The sequence below is a fragment of the Cupressus sempervirens genome, chromosome 2 (genome assembly GCF_028749045.1).
Source record: "Cupressus sempervirens isolate cs-2001-9-10 chromosome 2, ASM2874904v1, whole genome shotgun sequence".
NCBI classification, from domain to species: Eukaryota; Viridiplantae; Streptophyta; class Pinopsida; order Cupressales; family Cupressaceae; genus Cupressus; species Cupressus sempervirens.
The window spans coordinates 588199530-588222657 of record NC_143119.1 but is presented as its reverse complement, the minus strand read 5'-3'; the positions used below and the strand labels follow the sequence as shown (position 1 = coordinate 588222657).

Genomic DNA, 23128 nt, shown 5'->3' with positions numbered 1-23128 from the left:
GAAGACATAATTGCATATCACCCTCTTAACACAATCATAGTTAAGTATTTGAGACTTGAGTACATATCAACATGTATTGAACTTACAACTTGTAATGTAGCTCTAGGACCCAATTACATATTGTATCTCTGCTACACTTGCAATCAAGTCTTTAGGGTATGATTACATATCTTCTTTATAGACACTTGTAGGCAAAGTGATGCAGAGCAAGATGGGTCCTTCCAAGTTCTATGAGAAAATACTCCGAACAATGTGTTTTCCCAAAGGCTTCTGAATGCAACCTTAAGGCCTATCTCTAAGGTAAACCAATCATCCCAGCCTACTAGGCCTACAAGCCCCAATTAGCCCTCAAATGTTGTCCTCTTGCATTTTTCTCTACATTTTCCCATAACATCAAGAAAATAAATTGAAGATTAGGATACACATTTGGATTCTCTATAACACATCAAAAGATGAGGTATGGTTGTTTTGAACCAAGTCTCTGTTGTTACATTGGACCACTTTTTAGGCATAAAACCCCTCCATTTACAAAAGAACTATATGGAATAATTATCCCCCAACCATACAACTTGGTAAAGTATCTTAATATGATCCTAAAGTGAGGATTCTTCAATTGGATTGAACCCATCAACTCTCTATATGTTCTTTTTATGAAACCCTCATCAAACAAGGCCAAAAACTAGGGCCTCTTCAAATCTGATCAAGAAATCACTTTCAGGACCTTTTAGTTGATCCTACACCATGTTTATGATGATTAATTTGACTGTTTTACATAAAACCATGACCTCCTTTAGGTAGATCTCTCGCTGCTATACTTATGGCATCAAATTTAATGCATTTTCATGCACTCAAGCACTCCAAACTTGTCTAGTTGGATGATCATCTGCATCCTCTGACTGTTCCTTGCAGTAGTATGTATAATTACATATGATACATTTTAATAATCCATCCCCAAGTCATAGTTAGAATAGAAAGGGGATGGTTACATAATTTTGCTTGAAGGAAATTGGTGCAGGGCACCAAGGAAAATGGATAGTGGTCCTAGTTTTCGATTTGGAACATTAATAAGAATGTTGTAATAAAACCAAAATGTAAGGTCAATTTGGCTCTAGGTGCCACTATAAGCCAGAGTGCCAAATTGTACCAATGGGTCAAAAATAAACAATTTTGGTGGTTTTTAAATGCAAATAGGATTTTTGTGATCCTTAGAAGGTTTTAAAGGTTCTTAGGGTCATTTGGTCAAATCCTAGGTGTATAGGAAGTTAGTTGTCAAAAATTGTCAAAAATTGCAAAAAATGTCAAGCAAAATTGCAAAAATGCTGACAACTTTGCAATATGGTTGCAAAAATGGTTGTACGTTGGCATAACCATTTGAAATATGGTTATGACCATTGAAGACACAGAGGACATGTTTAAATATGTTGTACATGGAGAGGACAACATGATGGTACAGACAGGTGAACATTTGCATGAATTAAACTCTGATTTTCTGCCATTTTCACTGTTTTTCTGTGTTGTACGGATTGGGAGAAGGGATCAGTTGACATGGTTGGATAGCCTGATCAACTAGGCTTCATTTGCTTTTGGTTTGAAGGATTTATCTTTACATTTGTTCAAGTTATTGCATTTTTTATTCAAGTTTTGTTTGGGGCTGAATTCGAGGGTTTTGGCAAACACGTGCCTCTAACTTGCAATCCCACGGTTGGAATTTGATGCCACTTGCGGGGATGCAAGTTAGGGGAGTGTACTTTGATATGGTAGAGTTTTAGGCCTGGAGGAGAAGGTTTCATATTTTTACCAGCCGACCCTAGGCTGAACATCCCTTATGTGTTTAGCCCAGATTTGTAGGAGAAGTGGTGATTAAACTTCCAAACGAATTGATCTGACCCAGGAAAAGGGCGAAATGGATATGTGGCATGGGGAGGAAGAGTTCCATGTAGTTTTTCTGGTTCTATGAACCCATATAATAACACTTGCTCCGGAAAGCCAGCCTTATTAGGCCTATTAGGTCTGTGAACCAAGGGGGAGTTAGGACATGTTGGAGTAGGTTTAGCCCAAGATATTTTGGAGTCTTCAAGAACTTGGTAAAGGGTATTTAAAAAGGTAATTTGTTTGATACCTCATTTGGAAAGTTTGGAAGTTAGCCATAGAAAACTGAAAATTGACCTACTAGGATTTCTAGGCTTGATTTTGGGAATTTGGTCTTTTGGGGTGTTAGAACCCTAAAAGTGCATTAATCTCTGAGGTATGAGCCTAGTGATGTTGATCTTAGCCTAAGTTTGGAGTTTGGAAACCAGATTTCACATTTTGCCTTATTTGGCCTAGTTGAGGGCTAGTGTCCCTAAAACCTATAATTGACCCAAGTTTGCTAAGAGCCCTAGAGAAGGGGAAAGACCTTAGAAAAGTGGAGTACACTTGGAGAGACAATGGTCAGCATTGGGTAAAGGCTGGTAAGCCTGATTGGCATCTTGGAGTGGGTTGGGTGCTACTAGGCACTTAGGAAGCTTTTGGTGAAAGAAGGTTGTAAGCTCTACATCAAAAACAATGTGAAAATGACTATCTACAACACTTCATCTAAATAAATGAAAACTTCAAATTGGAACTAGGTGTGGTAGTATGGGTATTGGATGCCATTTATTGCAAACCTGCAAACACGAAGAGTTTTATTGCTGCATTTCACTAATCTCACTGTGTCCATGGTCATTGTTCTCTTTTCATTCATGTTTGGGGGTATGTTCTTGGTGCAGAGCACCAAGCTACTTGGTTTATATTTTGGTTTTCATGTTTTTCTACCTACTTAGGCTAGAATAAACAACCCTTGGATGAGAAGTCCATGGTTGTCAAGGAAAAGATGCCATTTTGTATGCTTAAGGCACTTTATGCAATTTATAAGCAAAAGTTGCTCATTAGGCAAATTCGGGATTTTTAGTGTTCTTGGTCAAGAAATCCTAGGACTAAGTTGTTTTTAGTTGGTTTTAGGTATGTTGGAACCTTTTCCAAGTCCTAGAAATGGAATCAAGTCAAAAATGTAAAAATTGCACTTTTTGTGCAAAGTTGCATTGTTGAAAGCTGTAAAAGTTGCTCAAATTTGCAACTTAGTGGGAAAAGGGTTATAACTATTAAAATATTGGTTCTAACCATTAAAATATACATAGGAGATGTATACCTCATTTGTGAGGTCTAGAGGGCATTAATATATGGATTGGAAGAAGTTGCAAAGAAAGAAATTTAGTTTTCGAGTCATTTTTACTGTTGTTTGCACGCTGCACGAAATGCACGGATTTTCAGACTAGATGTGATGGATTTTTGAGATAGAGCTTTGAATCAGCTTTTTTTTTCTTCTAGTCTCATCGTTCTACGTGTTTTCTAACTCAAGTTATTGCATTATTAGTGAATCTAGGTTTTTAGGACAGCATTTTGGTGCACACAACAAAAATGGGCCTCTAACTACAATTTCCTTGGTTGAAATTTCGTCCTTTTTAAGATTCCAGGGTTTCAAGACTAGAGGATGTGTTTTGTGATTTTTCCAATCAAGCCCTAGGTCAAGTACCTTGAAGGATGTGATCTTTTGTAGCGTGTTGATTTGTGAATGGCAGGAGTTTGGAAATTGGTGAAGAGTGAGCATTTGGAAATAAGCTATTTTAGTGTTGCCGAACCTTTTTGAGCATTGAGTTCATTTCCACGATGCCGTTTCCTACTGGTTGCTTTGTCAACCAATCATCTACTTGACTGGGACATGTTTGGGAACTGACAATCTCCATTTAAGTTGAAGTCTCCATTTAAAGGTGGCAATGAGCTTTTTGTTGTTCTGTTAAGATCATTAATATATTTTGATGAGAACTTTGAGGGATCATGCCCAACTTGAGTATCTTGGCTTCCCAAGTCCTGTAAATGCAATGTTGCAATGTTGCTGAAAAAGTTGCTTGAGCAACTTTTGCAATTTTTGCAAAAAAGTTGCAAATGGAAGTTTGGGAAGTTGTAATTATCCATGGTCGGGTATATGAGCATGAGAAACATTGTTTTGAAGGTTAGAAGGTTTTCATTCAGATTTGCATTTTTAAGCAACTTTTACAACTTTTGCAATTTTGCACAAAAAGTGCAACTTATGCAAAGTTCACTAGATTTCACTTCTAGGACTTGGAAAAGGTTCCAAACTATTTAAAAACAACTAAAAACACCTAATCTTAGGCTATCTTGACCAAAAACTCAAAAAGACTTAATTTGGCCTAATTAACAACTTTTGCTCATATCTTGCACAAAGTGGCCTAGGCATACATATCTTGCTCATATCTCTCTCATCGTTCGTTGTGGGATTGAACTATCTGTTCCGTTAGCTCCAAGTGGCTAGCTAAACTGTAGCCCCAAGCTCATCCTGTCCCATTGAGCACTCGAACATTCTTGGGCACACCGAACCGAGACGTCCCTAAGGGTCACTAAAGGCCATAGGGTAGTGATCTTTGACAGGGCATATCTCGGAGCTCGTGCGAGGTATGGATGCGATTCTAGGTCCTATAGGACCGTGTTGCGGAGACCTACAATAAGCTCTCGCTTTTTGGAGATCTTACTCCGTTTTGATATTGCAACACCATCTCGGGTGATGTTGAAACTCGTAGTGTTGGCTAGTACAAAGTTGTCAACTGCCAAATCTCCATCACTGTTCATCGTGGGATCGAATTGTCTATTCCGTTAGCTCCCGGTGGCCGGGTAAACCCTAGCCCCAAGCTCGTCCAGTCCCGTTGAGCGCTCGAACGTTCTCAGGCACGCCGAACCGAAACGTCCCTAAGGGTCACTAAATGCCATAGCGCAACGATCTTTGACGGGGCATATCTCGGAGCTCATGCGAGGTATGGATGCGATTCGAGTTCCTATTTGATCGTGTTGCAGAGACCTACAGTAACCTTTCTCGCTTTTTGAAGATCTTACTCCGTTTTAATTTTACAACGCCATTTCGGGTGATGCTGAAACTCATAGTGTTGGCTAGTACAAAGTTGCCAACTGCCAAATCTCCCTCACCGTTCATTGTGGGATCAAACTATCTATTCCGTTAGCTCTGTGTGGTTGGGTAAACCCTAACCTCAAGCTCGTCTAGTCCCATTGAGCGCTCGAATGTTCTCGGGCACGCCAAACCGAAACGTCCCTAAGGGTCGCTAAATGTCATAGGGCAACAATATTTGACGAGGTATATCTTGGAGCTTGTACGAGGTATGGATACAATTCCAAGTGCTATAGGACCGTGTTGCGGAGACCTACAATAGCCTCTCTCGCTTTTTGTAGATCTTACTCTGTTTTGATTTTGCGACGCCATCTCGGGTGATGCTGAAACTCATAGTGTTGGCTAGTACAAATTCAACTGCCAAATCTCCCTCACCATTCGTTGTGGGATTGAACTATCTATTCCGTTAGCTCCGAGTGGCCAGGTAAACCCTAGGCCCAAGCTCGTCTAGCCTCGTTGAGCCCTCGAATGTTCTCGGGCACGCTGAACTGAAATGTCCCTAAGGGTCACTAAATGCGATAGGGCAATGATTTTTTACGGGGCATATCTCAGAGCTTATGTGAGGTATGGATGCGATTCCAGGTCCTATAGGATCGTGTGTGGAGACCTACAATAACCTCTCTTGCTTTTTGGAGATCTTACTCCGTTTTGATTTTGCGACGCCATCTTTGGTGATGCTGAAACTCGTAGTGTTGGCCAATACAAAGTTGCCAACTGCCAAATCTCCCTCACCGTTTGTTGTGGGATTTAATTTTTTGTTCCGTTAGCTCTAGGTGGTGGGGTAAACTCTAGCCCCAAGCTCATCCCATCTCGTTGAGCGCTCGAATGTTCTCGGGCATGCCGAACCGAAACGTCCCTAAGGGTCACTAAATGCCATAGGGCAGAGATCTTTGACGGGGCATATCTCGAAGCTCGTGCGAGATATGAATGTGATTCTAGGTGCTATAGGACCATGTTGCGGAGACCTACAATAACCTCTCTCACTTTTTGGTGATCTTACTTAGTTTTGATTTTGCGATGCCATTTTGGGTGATGTTGAAACTTGTAGTGTTGGCCAGTACAAAGTTGCCAACTGCCAAATCTCTCACCTTTCGTCATGGGAACGAACTGTCTGTTCCGTTAGCTCTGGGTACTTAAAACGTAAACAATAAAAACAAGATATATATTATGATGTTGGTACCCAATATAGACACAGTTTTAAAAACTTTAAATTTATGGTTTCGAACCACTTTGAACTAAGGTTCAAAGCAGTTTGAAGTGGTTCAAAGAGGCATCTTGCAGGTTCAGTTCAAGAAAAGTTCAGAATCCACGTTTGATTTAACACTAGAATTCAGTTGTTGTCAAGATTGAAGTTCAGCCTCTAGTTTCAGTCTGAATTCAAAAGGCTCAAGAGTCAATGTTCAAAAGATCAAATACACAGTTTTTCTCAATTCCATGTGTGATGTTGTTGAGGGAGATTCGAGCTAAGTGTTAAGAAGAAGAAAGACATTGAATCTTTAGATACAAAGCAATGGCAATTACAGTTGTCTATCATGAGATGATTGGGCATTGATAACTTATAGAGACTAAAAGTAGAAACTCAAGATCTTTTCTTAAGATTCATGGTACCAGTTGTGAAGACCAAATTCATGAGGTATGCTGGGAAAATGCACTTAAAGAATATGCAGAACTATCACAGTTTGGAAGAAGAGAATAAAGTGTATTGGTTACCATTAATATCATGAGAGGCACCAAAAACATTTATACATTCACTCAACAAGCAGTGCAGTTTTAAAGACAAAGTAGATGAATCTAAAAATGCGAGGAATGATGATGTCAGGTTGCAAAAAGAGACACTCATTATTCTAGGATGTATTGATTATTCCCCATTTTTGATTCCCATGGCTAGATACAACAATGTAGATACACTCTTTCTTCATCATAACTTGTTTGTTTGAATATTGGTGGAGATTCAATAGAATGAATAGAGACTCGGGTACAATATCTCATGGATGGAATTTCTCGAGGGTGATTAGTATCCTGATCTCCACCAAACCATTCAGATGAAAGATGCAGGGTAGTTGCCTTGCCAAGTATGGGGAGATATAATAGAAAGAAAAGTCATTCTACGATGACTAATTGGGACCCTTGATCCCCTTTAAGAGGCACAAATTGGTTTGGTGGTTTTTAACACCCAAATGAAAGTCACAGTTTATAATTTAACATGAAAAGGTTAGATTCAACGCCATCATCTCCATGTTCGAAACACTCACAAGTAGAAACACGAGTGTGAAGAATTGTAAATTCATATTTACCATTCTGTTGGTGCATCCCGAGTTGAGAAGTTGGACTTAACATGAAGCCTTGGCAAGGAGGAGTCTCAGATTTAAATAAAAGAAAGGAGACTGATGCTCATCTTCTACCGTGAAGAGGCAAACTTTGTTAGGGAGAATTCAGAAATCTCACCACAGAATTGTCCCTCCTTGCTCTACACTAGTTCGGCTGTGGGTTTAAAAACAAAGCTAGTGACCCGAGTGCAGAAAAAGATCATTAGATCGAACTTATTATGATGACTCTTCTTTCAAATACCGGCAGCATACACTCTTCATTAATGGGATTGGATTGAGCCTTGAATAGGAAAATTGAAGTTTAACCTGCATCCATCAAGTGTTGGTTAAAACACCTATGCACTTGCATTGAACATGATCCGACCCTAGGAGGACCCATGGGCAAAGTAAAAAGAACGTGTGTTGGATTTCATGGAAGGTTCTCCAAGCCATAGAAGACAGCCACTGTATAAGCGAGAGAGCACTTGTGATCTTGAGGGAGATATGAGTGTACAAGAAATTTTGAACTAGCATCAACTAATGTATTTTCCTTTGTCTCAAGTTCGACCGGCTGTGAAAATGGTTCAGTCATTAATACAGATTTGGGAGGAGGAATGTTTTAGAATAGGCATAGACATGGCTATAGAGAAGGTTGATGATCAAAAGCCATCTTCAGAAAGAATATTGAAAACCTTCACATGGACAAGAATATCATAATTCATTGTCAAAATTTGTTAATATGGATAAGCAGAAAACAAATTATTCAAAATACTCACTCTTGTTGTCACAAGAAAATGACGCAAAATACTGAGATGAAGGATGTAGATAAGGAAGTAATTGAGATACTAAGATGGTTAGCATCGTCCCAAGCCAACACATGAAGACTCAAAACCGTGGCATTCAGATAGAAGGCGAGAGTTTTCATGACAGGTCAAGTTATTAAAGATTCGAAGGAATCACGATTTATGGAGCACCCTCACCAAAGTTGAGCTTTGAATTCCTCATCAAAAGATGATTGTCACAAATCAGAAGTTGTGGGAACCCGAAGAATGTGGTGAAAAGAAGATGTGGTGTTGGTAAACAATGACATGTGGAGGTTAATATACAAAGTACAAAGATTCCTTTAAACAAGTGTCATTACTTATTTCCTAACCAAATATAAATCTAAAGATGCTATCCATTCCATACAAAAGAAGCAAATGTAATGCTAAAAGTGAATCATAATAAAATGTTTAATTATGAATTAAGCATTATGCACATATAGAAGTATAAGAGAACAGAGGGAGGTGGTTTTCTTTCAAGAATCAGTTATTATAACTGATAAGACCCGTCAAGAAGATGAAAACTTATATAAAGAGAGAGAGCCAAAGGTAGAGGGTTCCACTTTTCTTTCTCGGAGGTAGACTGGGGTGCTACAATAGGAAAGAGAGACGATAGATTCTGGGACTGTGGGAGAGCTGATCTTTATTGTCTTTTCTGAACTTTGTGTTAGTAAGAATAGGAAATTTTGATTTTAGGTGTAATGAAGATTCTGTTTTATTTCAGATAGTGATTCTGATGCAATATGTGTTGAGGTCTGTGTAATCTTATACATGTTAGGGAAGGGAGATTTGGGAGAAAATTGTATGCCAAAACTTCGAGTTTGGGCAGATCTCTTTCCACTGATCGTTATCTTGGTATAACTTTCAGTTTTATCTAAACGCATTTAGTATCGCTATTTCCTGAATATATTTGATTTCAAGATACCTTTAAAGATATGATTCTTCACTTTCTCAGGATTTTCATTCGTTTTGTAATGCAACATCCAGGCAAATAGACTTTATGTTAGTTCCTGTTCTTTTCTTTTAGTCACTTAGTTTTCGCATCTATTTCATGTTTACGAGTAGATGTTTGTAAACCTTTTGTGCTTTCTGGTTAAAAGCATCCATATTTAATTCATTGTAAATCATGTACCTAGAGTTGTATCCGATAAAATTTAGATGAAGGTTATCAATTCAATGACAACCTATCCAACTATTAATGCTGATAAAATCTTTCTATCTGGGCATTTAGAGTTAATCTGTATTTATTTCTTTGGAGGATAATCTGTTCACTAACATATGATAACCAATAATGTCATACATGAACAAACATATAATATACAAGGTTGCACGGGGATGAGGGTACTTAGGGTAGGGGTATGGGTACAACTATTTTTTATAATAGGGGCGGGGGTACTTGGGTATGTCAAACTTTATTTTTAATTATACTTTTATATTTATAGAAAACCTGAATTTATGAGTCATGACAATGATTTTTCAAATCAAGAATAGTGATAAAGTTCGCAAATGTAATGTATTGTTTTCAGTTTCAGATTTGTTATATGTTTGTAATAATAATTTATGATAAATGTTTAGATGCAAAACATAGAAGGCAGACTTTAAACATGAACAAGAAGATCATAAATCATATGACAATGACATATTGCAAATGATAAATTTCTGGGTTTAACACTTGTAAAGTTTATTGTTGATCAATATTGTATCAAAGTTTCAAACTGATTAGGTATTGAATTAAGCTTGATAAACAAATAACAGAGAAGGAAAAATTTAAACATGAATAAGATCATAAATTATATGACCATGACATATTGGAAATGATAAACTTATGCGTGAACAGTGATAAAGTTTATTGTTAATCAATATTCTGTCAAAGATTTGAACTGATTAGGTATTGCATTAAGCTTGATAAACGACGAGTTGATACACAAAAAACCAAAAAAAAAATTCATAAATATCAATCAAGGTCCTTAGCTATGATGCTCTCCACAGAGTACCTGGTACTTGGGTACGAGTACCAGGGGTGTGGGTACAAGTACCCATGCAACCTCATAATATATTATGATATCCAATAATGTCATACATGAACAAACATATAATATATTATGATAACCAATAATGTCATACATGAACAAACATATAATATAAAATGATAACCAATAATGTCATACATTAACAAACACATAATATATTGTGATAACCAATTATGTCATACATGAACAAACATATCATATATTAACCAATAATGTCATAAGTCTAATAATGTCATGCATCAAATATATGTCATACATCAAATATAAAATGTCATATATACATCAAATGTATATCGAATATGTCCACTGACATAAAATCCAACATATATGTCCACTATGCCTATGCATGTGTGTCTATCAACTATATCTTCTCCTTACCACGAGGGGAAAGAAACAAATTCCTAGAGGTCTTTGGTCGTCGTGTGGAGGGAGATGATGGGTTTTTCCTCACACGCTCGCTCGTCCTCTTGTTTAGGCTCTTCTCTAACTCGCGCTGATACAAACAAAGTAGATATGAATCAATAATTATTATATATTGAAATGAAATATATGTACACACAAAATTAATTATTTTCTTACTGCCATCAAATAGTCATTTTGCAAGTCCACCTCAAAGGCTCACGGACAATTGGGTGTAACAAGGCCCTACAACAATTCAATCAATATAATCACTTATAAATAACATTAGAAATTTCGATACTAACTATTAGAAACAACTAAAACTAAAAAAATTCTTTCATACCTCAGTCAATGGCTCTGAACTAGCCATCACTATAGCAACTCCACGATCGATGGATTGCCGAAGATGAGGAGTCTCAGATGTCAAGAGCTGCATGTTATACAATACACGTTACATGTAACATAAAACATAAAACAAATATAATCAAATGAATTAAATTAACATGAAACAAATGTACCTCTACGAAGCTCGTATCATGCCTAGGCTCAGAGTCCCTAGTGAATGTCGATGGTCCAGTAGAGAACTAATGCACATGCATAAATTTTTTTGTCAATCCTTCATATGATTACTTAATAAATATATGTATTAATTTAAATGATTAAATCGATACATACCTCTGGACTCGTCGATGGGACGAAAAATGGGGCTGGGGGATCTCTACTAGGGCCGCTAACACTCTGACCCTGAATTTTGAACAATGTCAATACATGCTAATTAATTAGTCATTCACTATACATATGAAATGTGATCAAATTAGTTTATTATTATTGTAATTTACCTGTGTGTCAATGCCGAATGTATCATTCAGGAACTGATCAGTCACTAGCCCATCATCCATACAATCTCCAGCATGACTGCCAAATGTGCATAAGGATCCACATGATGTGCACATGTGACCGCGACACACAAAAGGCTCCTTCTCAACTAATGGACTCGTGCAATGAATGAGGGTTTGCGTCAAAGCATTAATAGTCCCTAAAGTGCCGGTCTCTACATGTTCCTTCACAACTGAAAGAATAATCACATGCTCACCCTGTGGCTTGAAAACAGGTGCCCTAACTACATTAGGGTCACGACGTGCCCCCGGCCTCTCAAATGATGACCCCCCACCTCTACCCTGAGATTCTAATATATCAAAATAATTGAGGATCTCCCCAAGGACAAATTCACAATACAATTTCCTTAAGAAATACATTGGGACTTCGTGATTATTGTAGGGAGGGGTATTAAAGACCATCCACCATCTATCCCAAAAATGATTTCTAATACCATCGTGTATACACCAATGGACGGGGAACCGTTTAGTTGTCTTTCTAACAGTATTTTGTTCACTAGGCTTTCTAAACAATGCACAAATGCTACCTTTTGGTATTTCTTTTTTTTTTTTTACGTCTTGATATGATAATTTGTTTGCATAATATCTTTTTTGTTCCTCCCTTTTAACATGTCAAATATCCAACTGATCACTAACATAAGCTACATGGGTCATAATGGACTCGAGAGAGGATGCCAATTGTGCTCTCATTGGATTGGTTTGTGCATAAGCTTTCAACCTACCAATGAGTGCTTCTAATTCATTTTTCCCTCTTTCTATTTCATTTATTATGTTGTCTTGTGTGCCAGGAGGAGGTCTTCCAATCGATGCTAGTTACGGAATTTCTTGTTCTTGTTGTGGAGGGTTTTGATTCTCATCTTGTGGAGGGTTTTCGTTTGGATCTTGTGGAGGGTTTTGGTTTTGATCTTGTTGAGAATTTTCCGGTTCATTATTTACATTTCCTGATAAGAAACCAATTGCAATCTAAGTAAATAAACAAATTTAAAGCAAAATTGAAAAAAACCTACAAAACAATGCAAAAACAAGGGTAGAAAACATACGCCATGATCTCGATCTCAAACTTCGGCGACGAGGAGGCATTTTGAGGAGGTGGGTGGCGAAAATCTTCAATTCCTTCAACTCGCGTACGTGCTATGAGGAGGAAATCTTGCAAAATGAAGTTAAAATGAAATGGGTTGCGGGTTTGCAGCCCATTTATAATTTTTTTTGTTTTTATAGCGCATATGTGCTATGGCTTGGGCAGCCCAAGTATAGCGCGCACGCGCTTTGTAAAACTAGAGAAAAAAAAGGTGTCATCTTTTTGGCACCACAACTTGGTGCACTTACCCAATAGTAACTACACACATGAGAAACCAAACCAGAAATTCTCGTCATCTTCAGTGGTGTGAAAGATTCGAATGTTTGTGTTGTAGTGGGGACATTACATCATCAAAAGCATCATTATCATAATTGGTACATGTATCTTCATAAGCTCCACTATGAAAATATTTTATTAATTTACTATAACTCTTATCAAGTTTCTTTTTAAAGAGAAAATTCCTTATTATTAATAGTAAAAATGAATCTTCATAACTAATCGATTGTGAAGTCGTGAAATTTTTTAATCTTTATTTCAAGGTTTATTTTAGTTCCAACCCCTTAGCGCTCAGCGAGTGCCAAGACGAGTTGAGCCAATTAGACCAAACTGAGGCTCAAGTACTCTTGACTGAGGAACCTAATGAGTTTAGTCAAATGCACCAAGTTTGCTAGAATTGTTGGACTCAGTGAACCTTGATGGGTATGCTGAGTTAGGGCTCAAGTACTCGTGACTAAGGAACCTAATAAGTTTAGTTAAACTCACCAGGTTTGCTAGAATTGTTGGACTCTGAACCTTGATGGGTATGCTCGGTTAGTGCTCTCAAATTTAAGGGGAAAAATAAAAAATTGACAATACTTATATGTAAAAGCATTTGGGGTGGGCATATTTTCTACCCATATCCACATCCTCGAAATGTCTACTATAAGCTATGTTGTAGGGTTCATACCAATAGGCCCCGTACCCAGTTCAGGTGCATTTATGGGTGTGTTGGGTGTGTGTGTGTGCACCCATAGTGCTGTGTGCACACCCAATGCAAACTCGGGCGCACCCATGGGCTGACTTTTTAAAAGTGGGCCCAAGACTTAATAAAAAATATTTTAAATATTTTGTTTTTGGTTACTGCTAGAACAGAATAAAAAAGAAGGCATTTAGAAGAAGTTATTTAATTGGCATGATAAGCAAATAGTCTTAATAAATATCGGTGGTGGAAAGTTTAATAATGCTTTGTCTGATTCTTTTTAGTTCATATTAATTATATCGTGCAATATTTTAATGATTATAATATCCAATGGAAATGATTTAGCACAATTAGTTTAGATGTTACAAACTTATTTGTAGCTTCATTATAATCATGTGATAGGAGAAACTTCTATAGAATGAGGCCTGATAAACCTGAATAAGAGAGAAGTGTGTGGGACCTGTGGGTTAATAATATTTTTGGAGAAAAATAATAATCTATACCTGTGCTATGAGAGTGAAATTATCACAAGATTGTTATGTGCAATTAATTTCTAAGAAAATTGTGGGTGGCATAAAGACCGAAAGTTCTGATTGGGATGCATTAAAGATACAAAGCATTTTTATTTAGTTGCATATATGCTGAACAAAGAATTCATCTTAGATACCTAAAGCAACAACAATAGATTTAGTTTTACAATTCTATATATCTCTCTGTTTTTTGTACACACGTACCCTTACGCACCCAAATCCTTGTAATTTTTTTAGGCACCCACCTATCGTGTTCATTTACTTGCACCCATCCCCACACTTGAATCAGTAACTTGGCCTATAGAGGATGGGGTCATTTTGAGCGTACGATGTATCACTAGAGAGCATATGAAAGAATATAGGTTAATAGCATAATTTTGACTCATCTCACATGTGAAGAGTTGTATGTGATGTTGATGTGGTTATGAAAAAGAAGTTGTTGAGCAAAGAAATTGTTCCTCATACTGATTATTAGTTTGCCTCGACTATTTCAAAGTAAATTGAAACAAGAGTCACTTGAATTAAATGGGCTTATAATAACAATTCCTTTTGGTCACACAATATAAGAAAATAACTAAAAATTAGACACGGACATACTATCTAGGTCACCATACATGAGATGTTTAGAGTATTGAGTTAAATGTAAAGCTCTCTTTGACCAGCATAGAAGGGAGAATCATTTCAATGTCGAGGATAAAGACTTAAAAGTCACATCATCAACTCCAAAAACATTCTCATGATTGTCTCATGTTTCGTGTCCCTAGATAAAGCTTACAAATAGAAACAGTAATTGTGGTTAAAACTCCATCTATACTCTTATGCTAAACAATAATTTGCGTTAAAACTCTCCAGTCTTATAACATTGTGGAGGCATTTGTTCTATACACGTTTTTGTTTGTTTGATCAAGGACTAAATATATGAACTTCCTTTTTTAGATTCCCAACATTTACCATGAGATTTGTTTGAATGGTTTTGACTCTTGATATATATTCACACACAAGATCAACATGACAAGAACGTATATTAAGATGTCTAGTACTCTTCTTTACTAATACAAAGAGTAGTCTTCATTCAAAATGGAGATATATTTAAAAATCTGATTCTATTATGAATGAATTTTATCAGGGGAAAAAAAAATCCACTAATTTTTTGGTTTGAGTGTGGGTCAATTCCATGTATAATTTCAAATATTCACACTAAAGTACAAATATAATTTATCTGGATTCCAGTTAAGGTTTATGAATGCTTAGTCAAGTGCAATTAGAGATGATTAAATAAAATAAGGCTGAATCATGGATTTTAATAATTTTTTATTTTTCATTTTAGTGGAAGATTTCAAAGATCCCATTGGAATAAAAAGTAAAATGCAAACTTTCTTGATTCAAGTTAAGGTTTATGAATGCTTAAACAAGTGCAATTAGATACGACTAAGCCTTGAATAGACTATGGATTCTAATGAATTTTTTTTATTCTTTATTATTTTATTACAAGATACTTTAAAATCTAAAGTTTTGGATAATCTTAGGTGGTTGGAATGGTGGGATTCAAGGATTGTCGATTAGAAATACCCGAAGGATTAGATCCGAAAGTTGCTGCACTTATTTGTGATTGTTGGCACAGGTGATTTGTATTTGTTCAATAGTTCTTGCATTTAATATTTGTTATTTTGTTAGATAAATCACTTTAAATGTTTATTTGATGGTTAAGTTTCTGACGATTCATATGTCATATTAACCTTCTTTTTACAGTGACCCTGTGCAACGACCATCTTTCAATAATATAGTTGAGAAGATGGAAGAATTATTAAGATTGGAACATACATTTGGTGATGACTAGTTATTTTCAGAGAGAAGGTAAACTATCTCTAAAACTCCTGTTCTAATTGATATCAAGAAAATTTCCTGTTCTAATTGATATAAGAAAATTTTGTCCTTGAAGGATAGAAGGTCAAACTAAGGCGTGATGAAATTTTGGATTTATTCATTTACGTGAGTTCCCAAGAATTTGGGCATGGATAGGAGGAGGAGCTCTCAATATGGCATGGAGAGATGTATGGCTTTATGTTAAATTAGTTTAGGACTTTGATCCAAATAAGCTTTAATTAGACAAGCTATGAACAGAAGTTACCCCTTTATTAAATAAAATAGATTTTAGTTTGTTATCGTTTTGCAGTCTGAGTAGAGGTTAATAGGTTTTTGTAATGGGAAAACCTTTATATATTTGATCTTCACTTTTTTGAGGGTTATCCCCATACAGGCACCGTCTTGTAATAAAATGCCTGTACCAACTCCTAGTGGGCACAAGATTCAAATCAATTTGGTTTTGTATAATTACCTAGATAGTGGCACAAGTCTGTTAGGCAAAGTGGAGAGGTTGTATTTTTAGAGGAGGATAGGCATTGGGAAGGTGGGTAGCTACTAAACTGAATTGGTGTTAAAAGAGAATTCACGGTCACATTTTCAAATGCCACAGCATTCTTTTATATAGCTGAAAGGTGTTAAAACAGGATTTGCTGGTCAATAAATTTGCAAAAGGGTATGAATTTTGCTGTAGTCTCAAGTTTGTTGGAAGGTGTGAAAATGAGTAAGAGTGTTTGGAGGATTAGACAACTGGTATCGACATAAAACACCTTTCATGAAGTGAAATTACAAATTCCACAACCGTTTGTGGACACAATTGTCTCGATGGAGTGGAAAAATTGAAATGTTTAGAAAGTAGCTTGGTATGTTTAGATGAGCTGACTTTGTCCTTACACTTTGATTTTATTCTTAATTGGGATTTATAATCGAGAAGAGGGATGCAGCATGTTTTGTTTGGAACAAGAGACATCCCCTTTGTAAATACAGTAAGTTCAAGTTTGGTAGTGGGTTTAGTAACTTAAAACCTTAGTTGTAAGGTTTTTCATTATGGTTAAATCTTTATATTTTCATCGCTTTTTGTGGGTGTTTCTGGATTTGGAGATCACTGAAATGTTTGTTTGGCTATGGGCACAAAATGAATCTATTTGGTTTAGTGTAATTATTAGAATACATGATTTATTTAGTATATATTATATAGATGATTAAAGATATATTAGTATATAAGATTGTCTATATAGGGGATGAAACCCCATTCAATACACATAAAAATATAAAAATAATAATATCTTTTATGCACCACAAGTGATAGTAGAGCTTTTATATATATAAAAGTTAGTCTTAATACTACTAATTAACTAGGACTTGTAAAGTTTTTGTGATTTTAATACTTTTTTTTATTGGTAAACGGCCAAGGCCTTGATGAACGAGGAAGAAAACCTCCAGTCTAGCCCAGGACCATGGTCCTTTATTATTACATCATAAAAGGGGCATACCCCAGTCAAATTATCAACATTGCTATTATTACATAGAATGATTTTATTCCAAAAAGATACAATTAATCAAGTAATATCAAATTACAGTCGAGTCCTTGTAGTGAACCGTTACATTCACTTATCCTTGCGTCCTTCCACTACTGAAAGATACGCTCATCCCTGCTTGGCTATCTTATCATTCAGATTGGTTAATAATATTGCTACAATAATTTTTAAAATATTGAGGCTATTTTGAATCGAATAAATTATTGATCATACCTTTTGAATTCACAGTATATTTGCCAATACATTAGTGAAGTAGTAAGCCTTGTTTCAGACTAAAGACAATCTATACAATTATTAGAATTTAATCCCTGTCAAGAAAATTATCATTAAAATTGTAATTGAGAAAATATTATCCTATTCCTTGCCTAATATGTTAGGCTATTTGATAACAATACCTAAAGTGATAAAAAAACAAAAATTGAATCCTAGCGATTTCAAAAAAGACTCATGATACTACTTGATCTACGTTAACATCTCAGTTAATCTCTTAATCAGAACAGAGAGAAAACTAGGGGTTAGCTCAGACTAAAACTAGGTTGACCATAATTACCAACGGAGACCTTAAAACCATCTCCTTTCTTCAACATTCCAATCTCGGGGCATCAAACAATGAAATATAACAAAACTGAGATCCAAGCCCTCGATTCTTTCAATTTAGGGTTTCAAACGCAATATGCCCTGCTGAATACAGTTAATTGTCCTATCTAAATGCTAGATAGTTTGAAAACATTTGTAATCTATAAATAGCAAAATAGAGAACCATTTTTGTGAATACAGATCAGAAATGCATGATTTAAGCAGAAATACAATTCTTATTAAATTTGAGATCCTGATGACCGTATCACAAAATATCGAAAGTCGTAATGAGAAAAAGAAAAATCCAACTATATTTATAAACTATTCATATTGAGCAAAGAGTTACATTTATCCTCGAATAACAAGAACTATAATAACCCTACCCTGACTGCATAACATTATCGACCTTTAAACCGTTATCACTACCTCAAAACCTTAGTATAGCTTAACCAAAACCTATCTATTATAGTAAAATTCGAGATATGTAAGCATATAAACTATAGACATTTTAAGATCAAAAGGAAACCTTTCGAAATTCATTCAAACCCTGATTGAGATGTTGGGCCATAAACTTGTCGTCGTACCAAACCACCCTTTGACTTTTTCCAGAATACCATAATTACTTCCGAAATATCATTCGAATTTTCTGATCGAAAATATGGGGGGAATTCAAACGAGGACCCATCCCTACTGGATTTCTCGACATTCAGAGTGCAAAAATCCAGCAAATCTGGATTCTCGAGATCCACTCCCAGGTGAACATAAGCTTTGAACATGCCAAGATAATTGCTCAACCATACATTTTCAATGCCCATCGTAATCTTCCTCCACAGTAGTAGGAAATGAACACAGGACTCCATCTTAGGCCACACCAAATTGAAAGCTATCAAATCCCTAACAATTAAGGTAGGCCTCCTCAGGATATTAGCCACAATCAAACTTCTTGGTGGGTGGTTCATGTACATCTCAGGAAGAGGCACTCTAAGGTCTTCATCCAAGCTCATAATGACTTCAATAATACCTTGGCACCAAATAGAATCAAATAAGTTTAAGCAAAGCCTTACCATGGCCCATTTGGAAATCCTTGCTTTGGCTAAGCATCCAATAAGAGTGCCAATTATGTCATTTTTTGTTCTCCAGGTATACGCATAATCAAAAAATCCTTCTCCAATAGCCCTATTGACCACTATTTGGGTCATCCCATCCACTCGACAAAGGATACGATTCCATCTTTCAGGTCTAATATTACCTCGAAAAGCCATGGTGCGGGTCTCATCATATGGAATACACAGACGTTCGTATCCATCTCTGAGAAGACAAGACCGCTTGACAAAATCAAAATGCTTTGAGGAGAAGAAATAAAACCACTCTGAAGACTCTAGAAGCTTCACGAGTGTCCCACACTTACTGCAGAATTTGACGTCACTGTGGAATGATGAGGCAGACACTCTTTACTAAAAGACTCTGCATTCATCAATGGAAGGACAGAAATCGAAAAAACATCTAAGTTCTCATAATGAACTATTACTCCAAAGCCTGTAGACATATTAAGAATAACCCCCCGATGATTTAAGTGCCACGATGTCTCTTTTGATTTTATAAAAGGAACTAATCCTTTGTCACCTATATGCTTTATTAACCAATAAAGGTTTAAAAAAGACAAATCCGGTCTTAGTTTATTATTGCCCTTTGAAACCCATCCTTTCTATGGGTATCTAATCTAGCTATCCTTTATAAATTTAAAAGAGATGCCAGATACATCTAAACATTAGATGAGACATAATCATAATATAAAGATTGAGATAATGGAATACAAAGATCATCATCTCTGTAGAGCAATAGGTTGACACCATCAGCTCCTTTGTTAGCCAGAAGGTCTGCCTTCTAGTTACCTTCTCAGTAAATATGACAAATCCTAAATTCTTCAAATCCATCCAATAAATTAATGACTTCTTCTAATTTGGAGTTAAGAACCTAGTTAGAAGTTTTGCTCTGTTCCTTATTGTGTTTAATACAATCTAAGAATCACCTTTGACTACAATTTTGGATAGTCCCAAATATTGACAAAGCTTCAGACCACCTTCCAAATGTTCGAGCTCTGCCAGGTTGTTAGACGTAGGGCTAATAGACTTCACTTTTTTAGCTATCCATTTGCCTATATGATCATTGATGATACATCCAACTCCTGCAATTCTTGGATTACCTCTATCAGCTCCATCAAAGTTAAGCTTTAACCCATTCCTTTGAAGGGGGAGTCCATTTGCACCTTTTTCTTGCCTCCTTGCTTTTCTTCAAATAGACATGAGGAGGATTGATCAGCTTTGGCCAAACCTTCTTAATCTGGTTGTCCCAGATAGAGGAGGAGCCCTCTTCTATTCTCGATTTCCTAAGATGGGCGTTAGCTGTTTCGACTATGCTAGCTTCTATTTTATGGATTAGCTCTTCTGGTTTCAACTCAATACAACATAAAGTTCTTCTGTTCCTTATTTTCCAGATCTCCTACACTAGAATGGAAGGGAAAATATTCCAAAGTTTGTTTTAGATGCCCTTACATAGATTTGTAGGCCAACCTCTAAGCAAGTCAAAAAATGATCTAGGTAGTGGGGAACTCCATGTTGTTGACAACACGAAAGTTTGTTCCTATCTAAGTTATACTTATCTTCTCACCTTGATCGAGGATATCCCACCTTTTGTGGATGTATGCTTAGTTGTTAACATTATCTTCTAGCACCTTCTAGCTTGTTCTACAAGCTTCCTAGAGGCCTTTATATTCTGGCTCTCCTATTGTATTTTCATATCTTTTAAGTCATATTGTACAACAATTTCATTTTCTCATTGTTGCAATATAATTTCTTTTTGTTGATTCAAGCTCTTGTTCCTTCCTTCTTCGGTTTCTCTTTAGTAGGTTATTTGCATGCAGGTGATTTTGGCACACTGTGAAGTTCGCTTTCATCAACTTCTACATGGTATCGGAGCCTCCCTGCTGCTTCCTAGTCTGAAGGATTTTTGAAGCCGCGATTTGGAGACACAAACCCTTGTTTGTTTGTGATTTTTTCTTCAATCAAGAAGGAGAGCATTTTTTCGGAGCACTTTGGGCCTGAACAGACTCTGCCATTGAGTTCAAAAGGTTCGTTACAGTCAGGATTCATATAAATTTTTCTATTTCTAGCTTCCCTAGCATTTGGCAATTTGTTTGCCCCCTCGGGAGGATTGTATGGATGAAAAAAATAAAAATAAAAATATTTTTTTACAAGGCTGCCCCGCGGCCCCACCATCGCGCAACCAGTGCTCAGCTTGGGCGCCGCCGCAGCCAGTCGTGCCATCGCAGCGATGCTAGGGCCCGGTCGTCGCCGACAGACCACCAACCAGCCACCGCCACCAGCGGCTGCTGCCCCTGCAACTACCTCCGCCTACTTTTGCAACCATTGTGACCATTGTCGCCAGTACCATTGCAACACTATTGGTAAGTTTGACACTTGCCACGTGGTTGATGCAGGAGCATCTTGCATGGGAAAATTATTGAAAAAAAAGAAAATAAGAAAAAATTGGAAAAAAAGCATTTCTAATCAAGCTCAAGGGGAAGCTTGAGGAGTAGAAGCTCAAGGAGTAGCTTGAGAAGTGGAAGCTCAAGGAGAAGCTTGAGAAGTAGAAGCTCGAGAAGGAGAAAGTTGAGTAGTGGAAGCTTGGAAAGCTTGGAAAGTTTCAAGGTGTGAAAGAGAAGGAGGAAGTGAAGAGTAAGTTTTCTTGAGTCTGTAGACAGAGCACCGAATGTGAGGCAGTTTACAGCAGGATTGTGATGGACTTGTGAGTGTGTAGACAGAGCGCCGAATGTGAGGCAGTTTACACTTGGATCTTGGATAAAGTTGGAGAAGAGCTAGTGACTGCGGTTTAGAAACAAGGAGGTTGCTTGGTGGCTTGCGAGCACAAGTTGAGATCTCAGAGGTTTCTACCAGAGTGTGGATCTGGACTAGCTTGGGTTTGGATTAGATCTTGAGAGATCTTGCAAAAATGTTAATGTAATTGCTATTGGATTTTCAAGTATAATAAAAGTGTTCTTTGGGAAGCATTTTATTTTCTCTTGGTCTTCATTCTTGGTTGTGAGTTGGTAGGGTGGTGTGGCCCTTTGTCAGTGGCCTGTGCCATGTCAGACATCAACTGTCGTACTACCACGTGGATGCCACGTGGCAGTCCTTTTTTGCCACGACGATTGTCAATTTTAAGCTCGTAAAATGCTGATGTCAGCAGTACATCAACACCCCTACAAGCACTCTAGGTCCCTTTTTGACCTACTCACGACTTTTTGGCCATAACTTGAGCATACAGAGATGTTTCTCCGATCTGAAAGAAGCGTTGGAAAGTTGGTTCCAAGACAGAGACATTGGTGCAGGTATTTTGTGGTTTTGATGCAATTTTGTTGCTTGTTTTTGCAATTAAAGTCGGATGTTCTGTTTTTCACTCCAACAAGCTTATCTTGTGCGACCCATCTCCGTTTTTTAAAAACGTTATATTTTTGGAAAGCTAGTTCTGTCTACTTTTTAGAAATGCTTTAATTTCCTTTAGATTCTGCCCCATGCTCTTTCTATCATGTTTTTGACATTTTTGCTCTATGGCGGATATGTTGGGTGTTCTAGGTCTGAGGATCCTTTTCATGGTATGGGATTTTTTTGTTTTGGGCTGTACTATCTTTTGTATTAGTTTTTTTCCCTTTTTGATCATTGTTGATATCATTTGTAAGCATTTTTATGCAAACACACTGAGATAAAGTGCCACTCTTGCATTTCGAGATCCTAAACATTGTTTTGAGACAACTTTACTTGCGCTATTTTATAAAGCACCATGGGGGGGTTAGTTGTTGCCATTTTTGTGCCCTCTTCCTTTGTCAAGTGAGTGTCCCTTCCATGACATTAGCTCCATGATGTGTCAGTGACACATGCCTTTATAGGTGTTTGTATCTCTTCCTCTCTCTCATTGTTCTTGGTTCTTTCTGCAGAGAATTTTTGCCCACCTTTTCAGTTACCTGTCACCCCACTTCGTCTGCATTAAGGGGGGGTTATTTTGTTGTTCTAATGCGTCCTTGTTTGATGGTTCAATAGTGTGAGCTATGTATTCAGTATTTGATCCTATATACTAGGCGATTGTAGTG

General features: G+C 36.9%; 1 protein-coding gene across 5 annotated transcripts in view; it reads left to right on the top strand.

The window, feature by feature from the left end:
* The window catches only part of LOC149574782 (uncharacterized), a 205944-nt gene that overhangs the window by 161375 nt on the left and 21441 nt on the right, over positions 1 to 23128 (top strand). For 4 of the 5 annotated variants that reach the window (XR_016360093.1, XM_089814611.1, XM_089814610.1 and 1 more), the window contains 3 exons: positions 15538 to 15632; positions 15761 to 15865; positions 15951 to 16564. Coding sequence is in view for 4 of the 5 variants with exons in the window: in XM_089814611.1 (XP_089670737.1) it covers positions 15538 to 15632; positions 15761 to 15848 (183 nt within the window). In the remaining variant the exon portion in view is untranslated. Of the gene's footprint in view, positions 1 to 15537; positions 15633 to 15760; positions 15866 to 15950; positions 16565 to 23128 lie in introns of those variants that run through there. The other variant, XM_089814609.1, reaches the window with a different exon arrangement.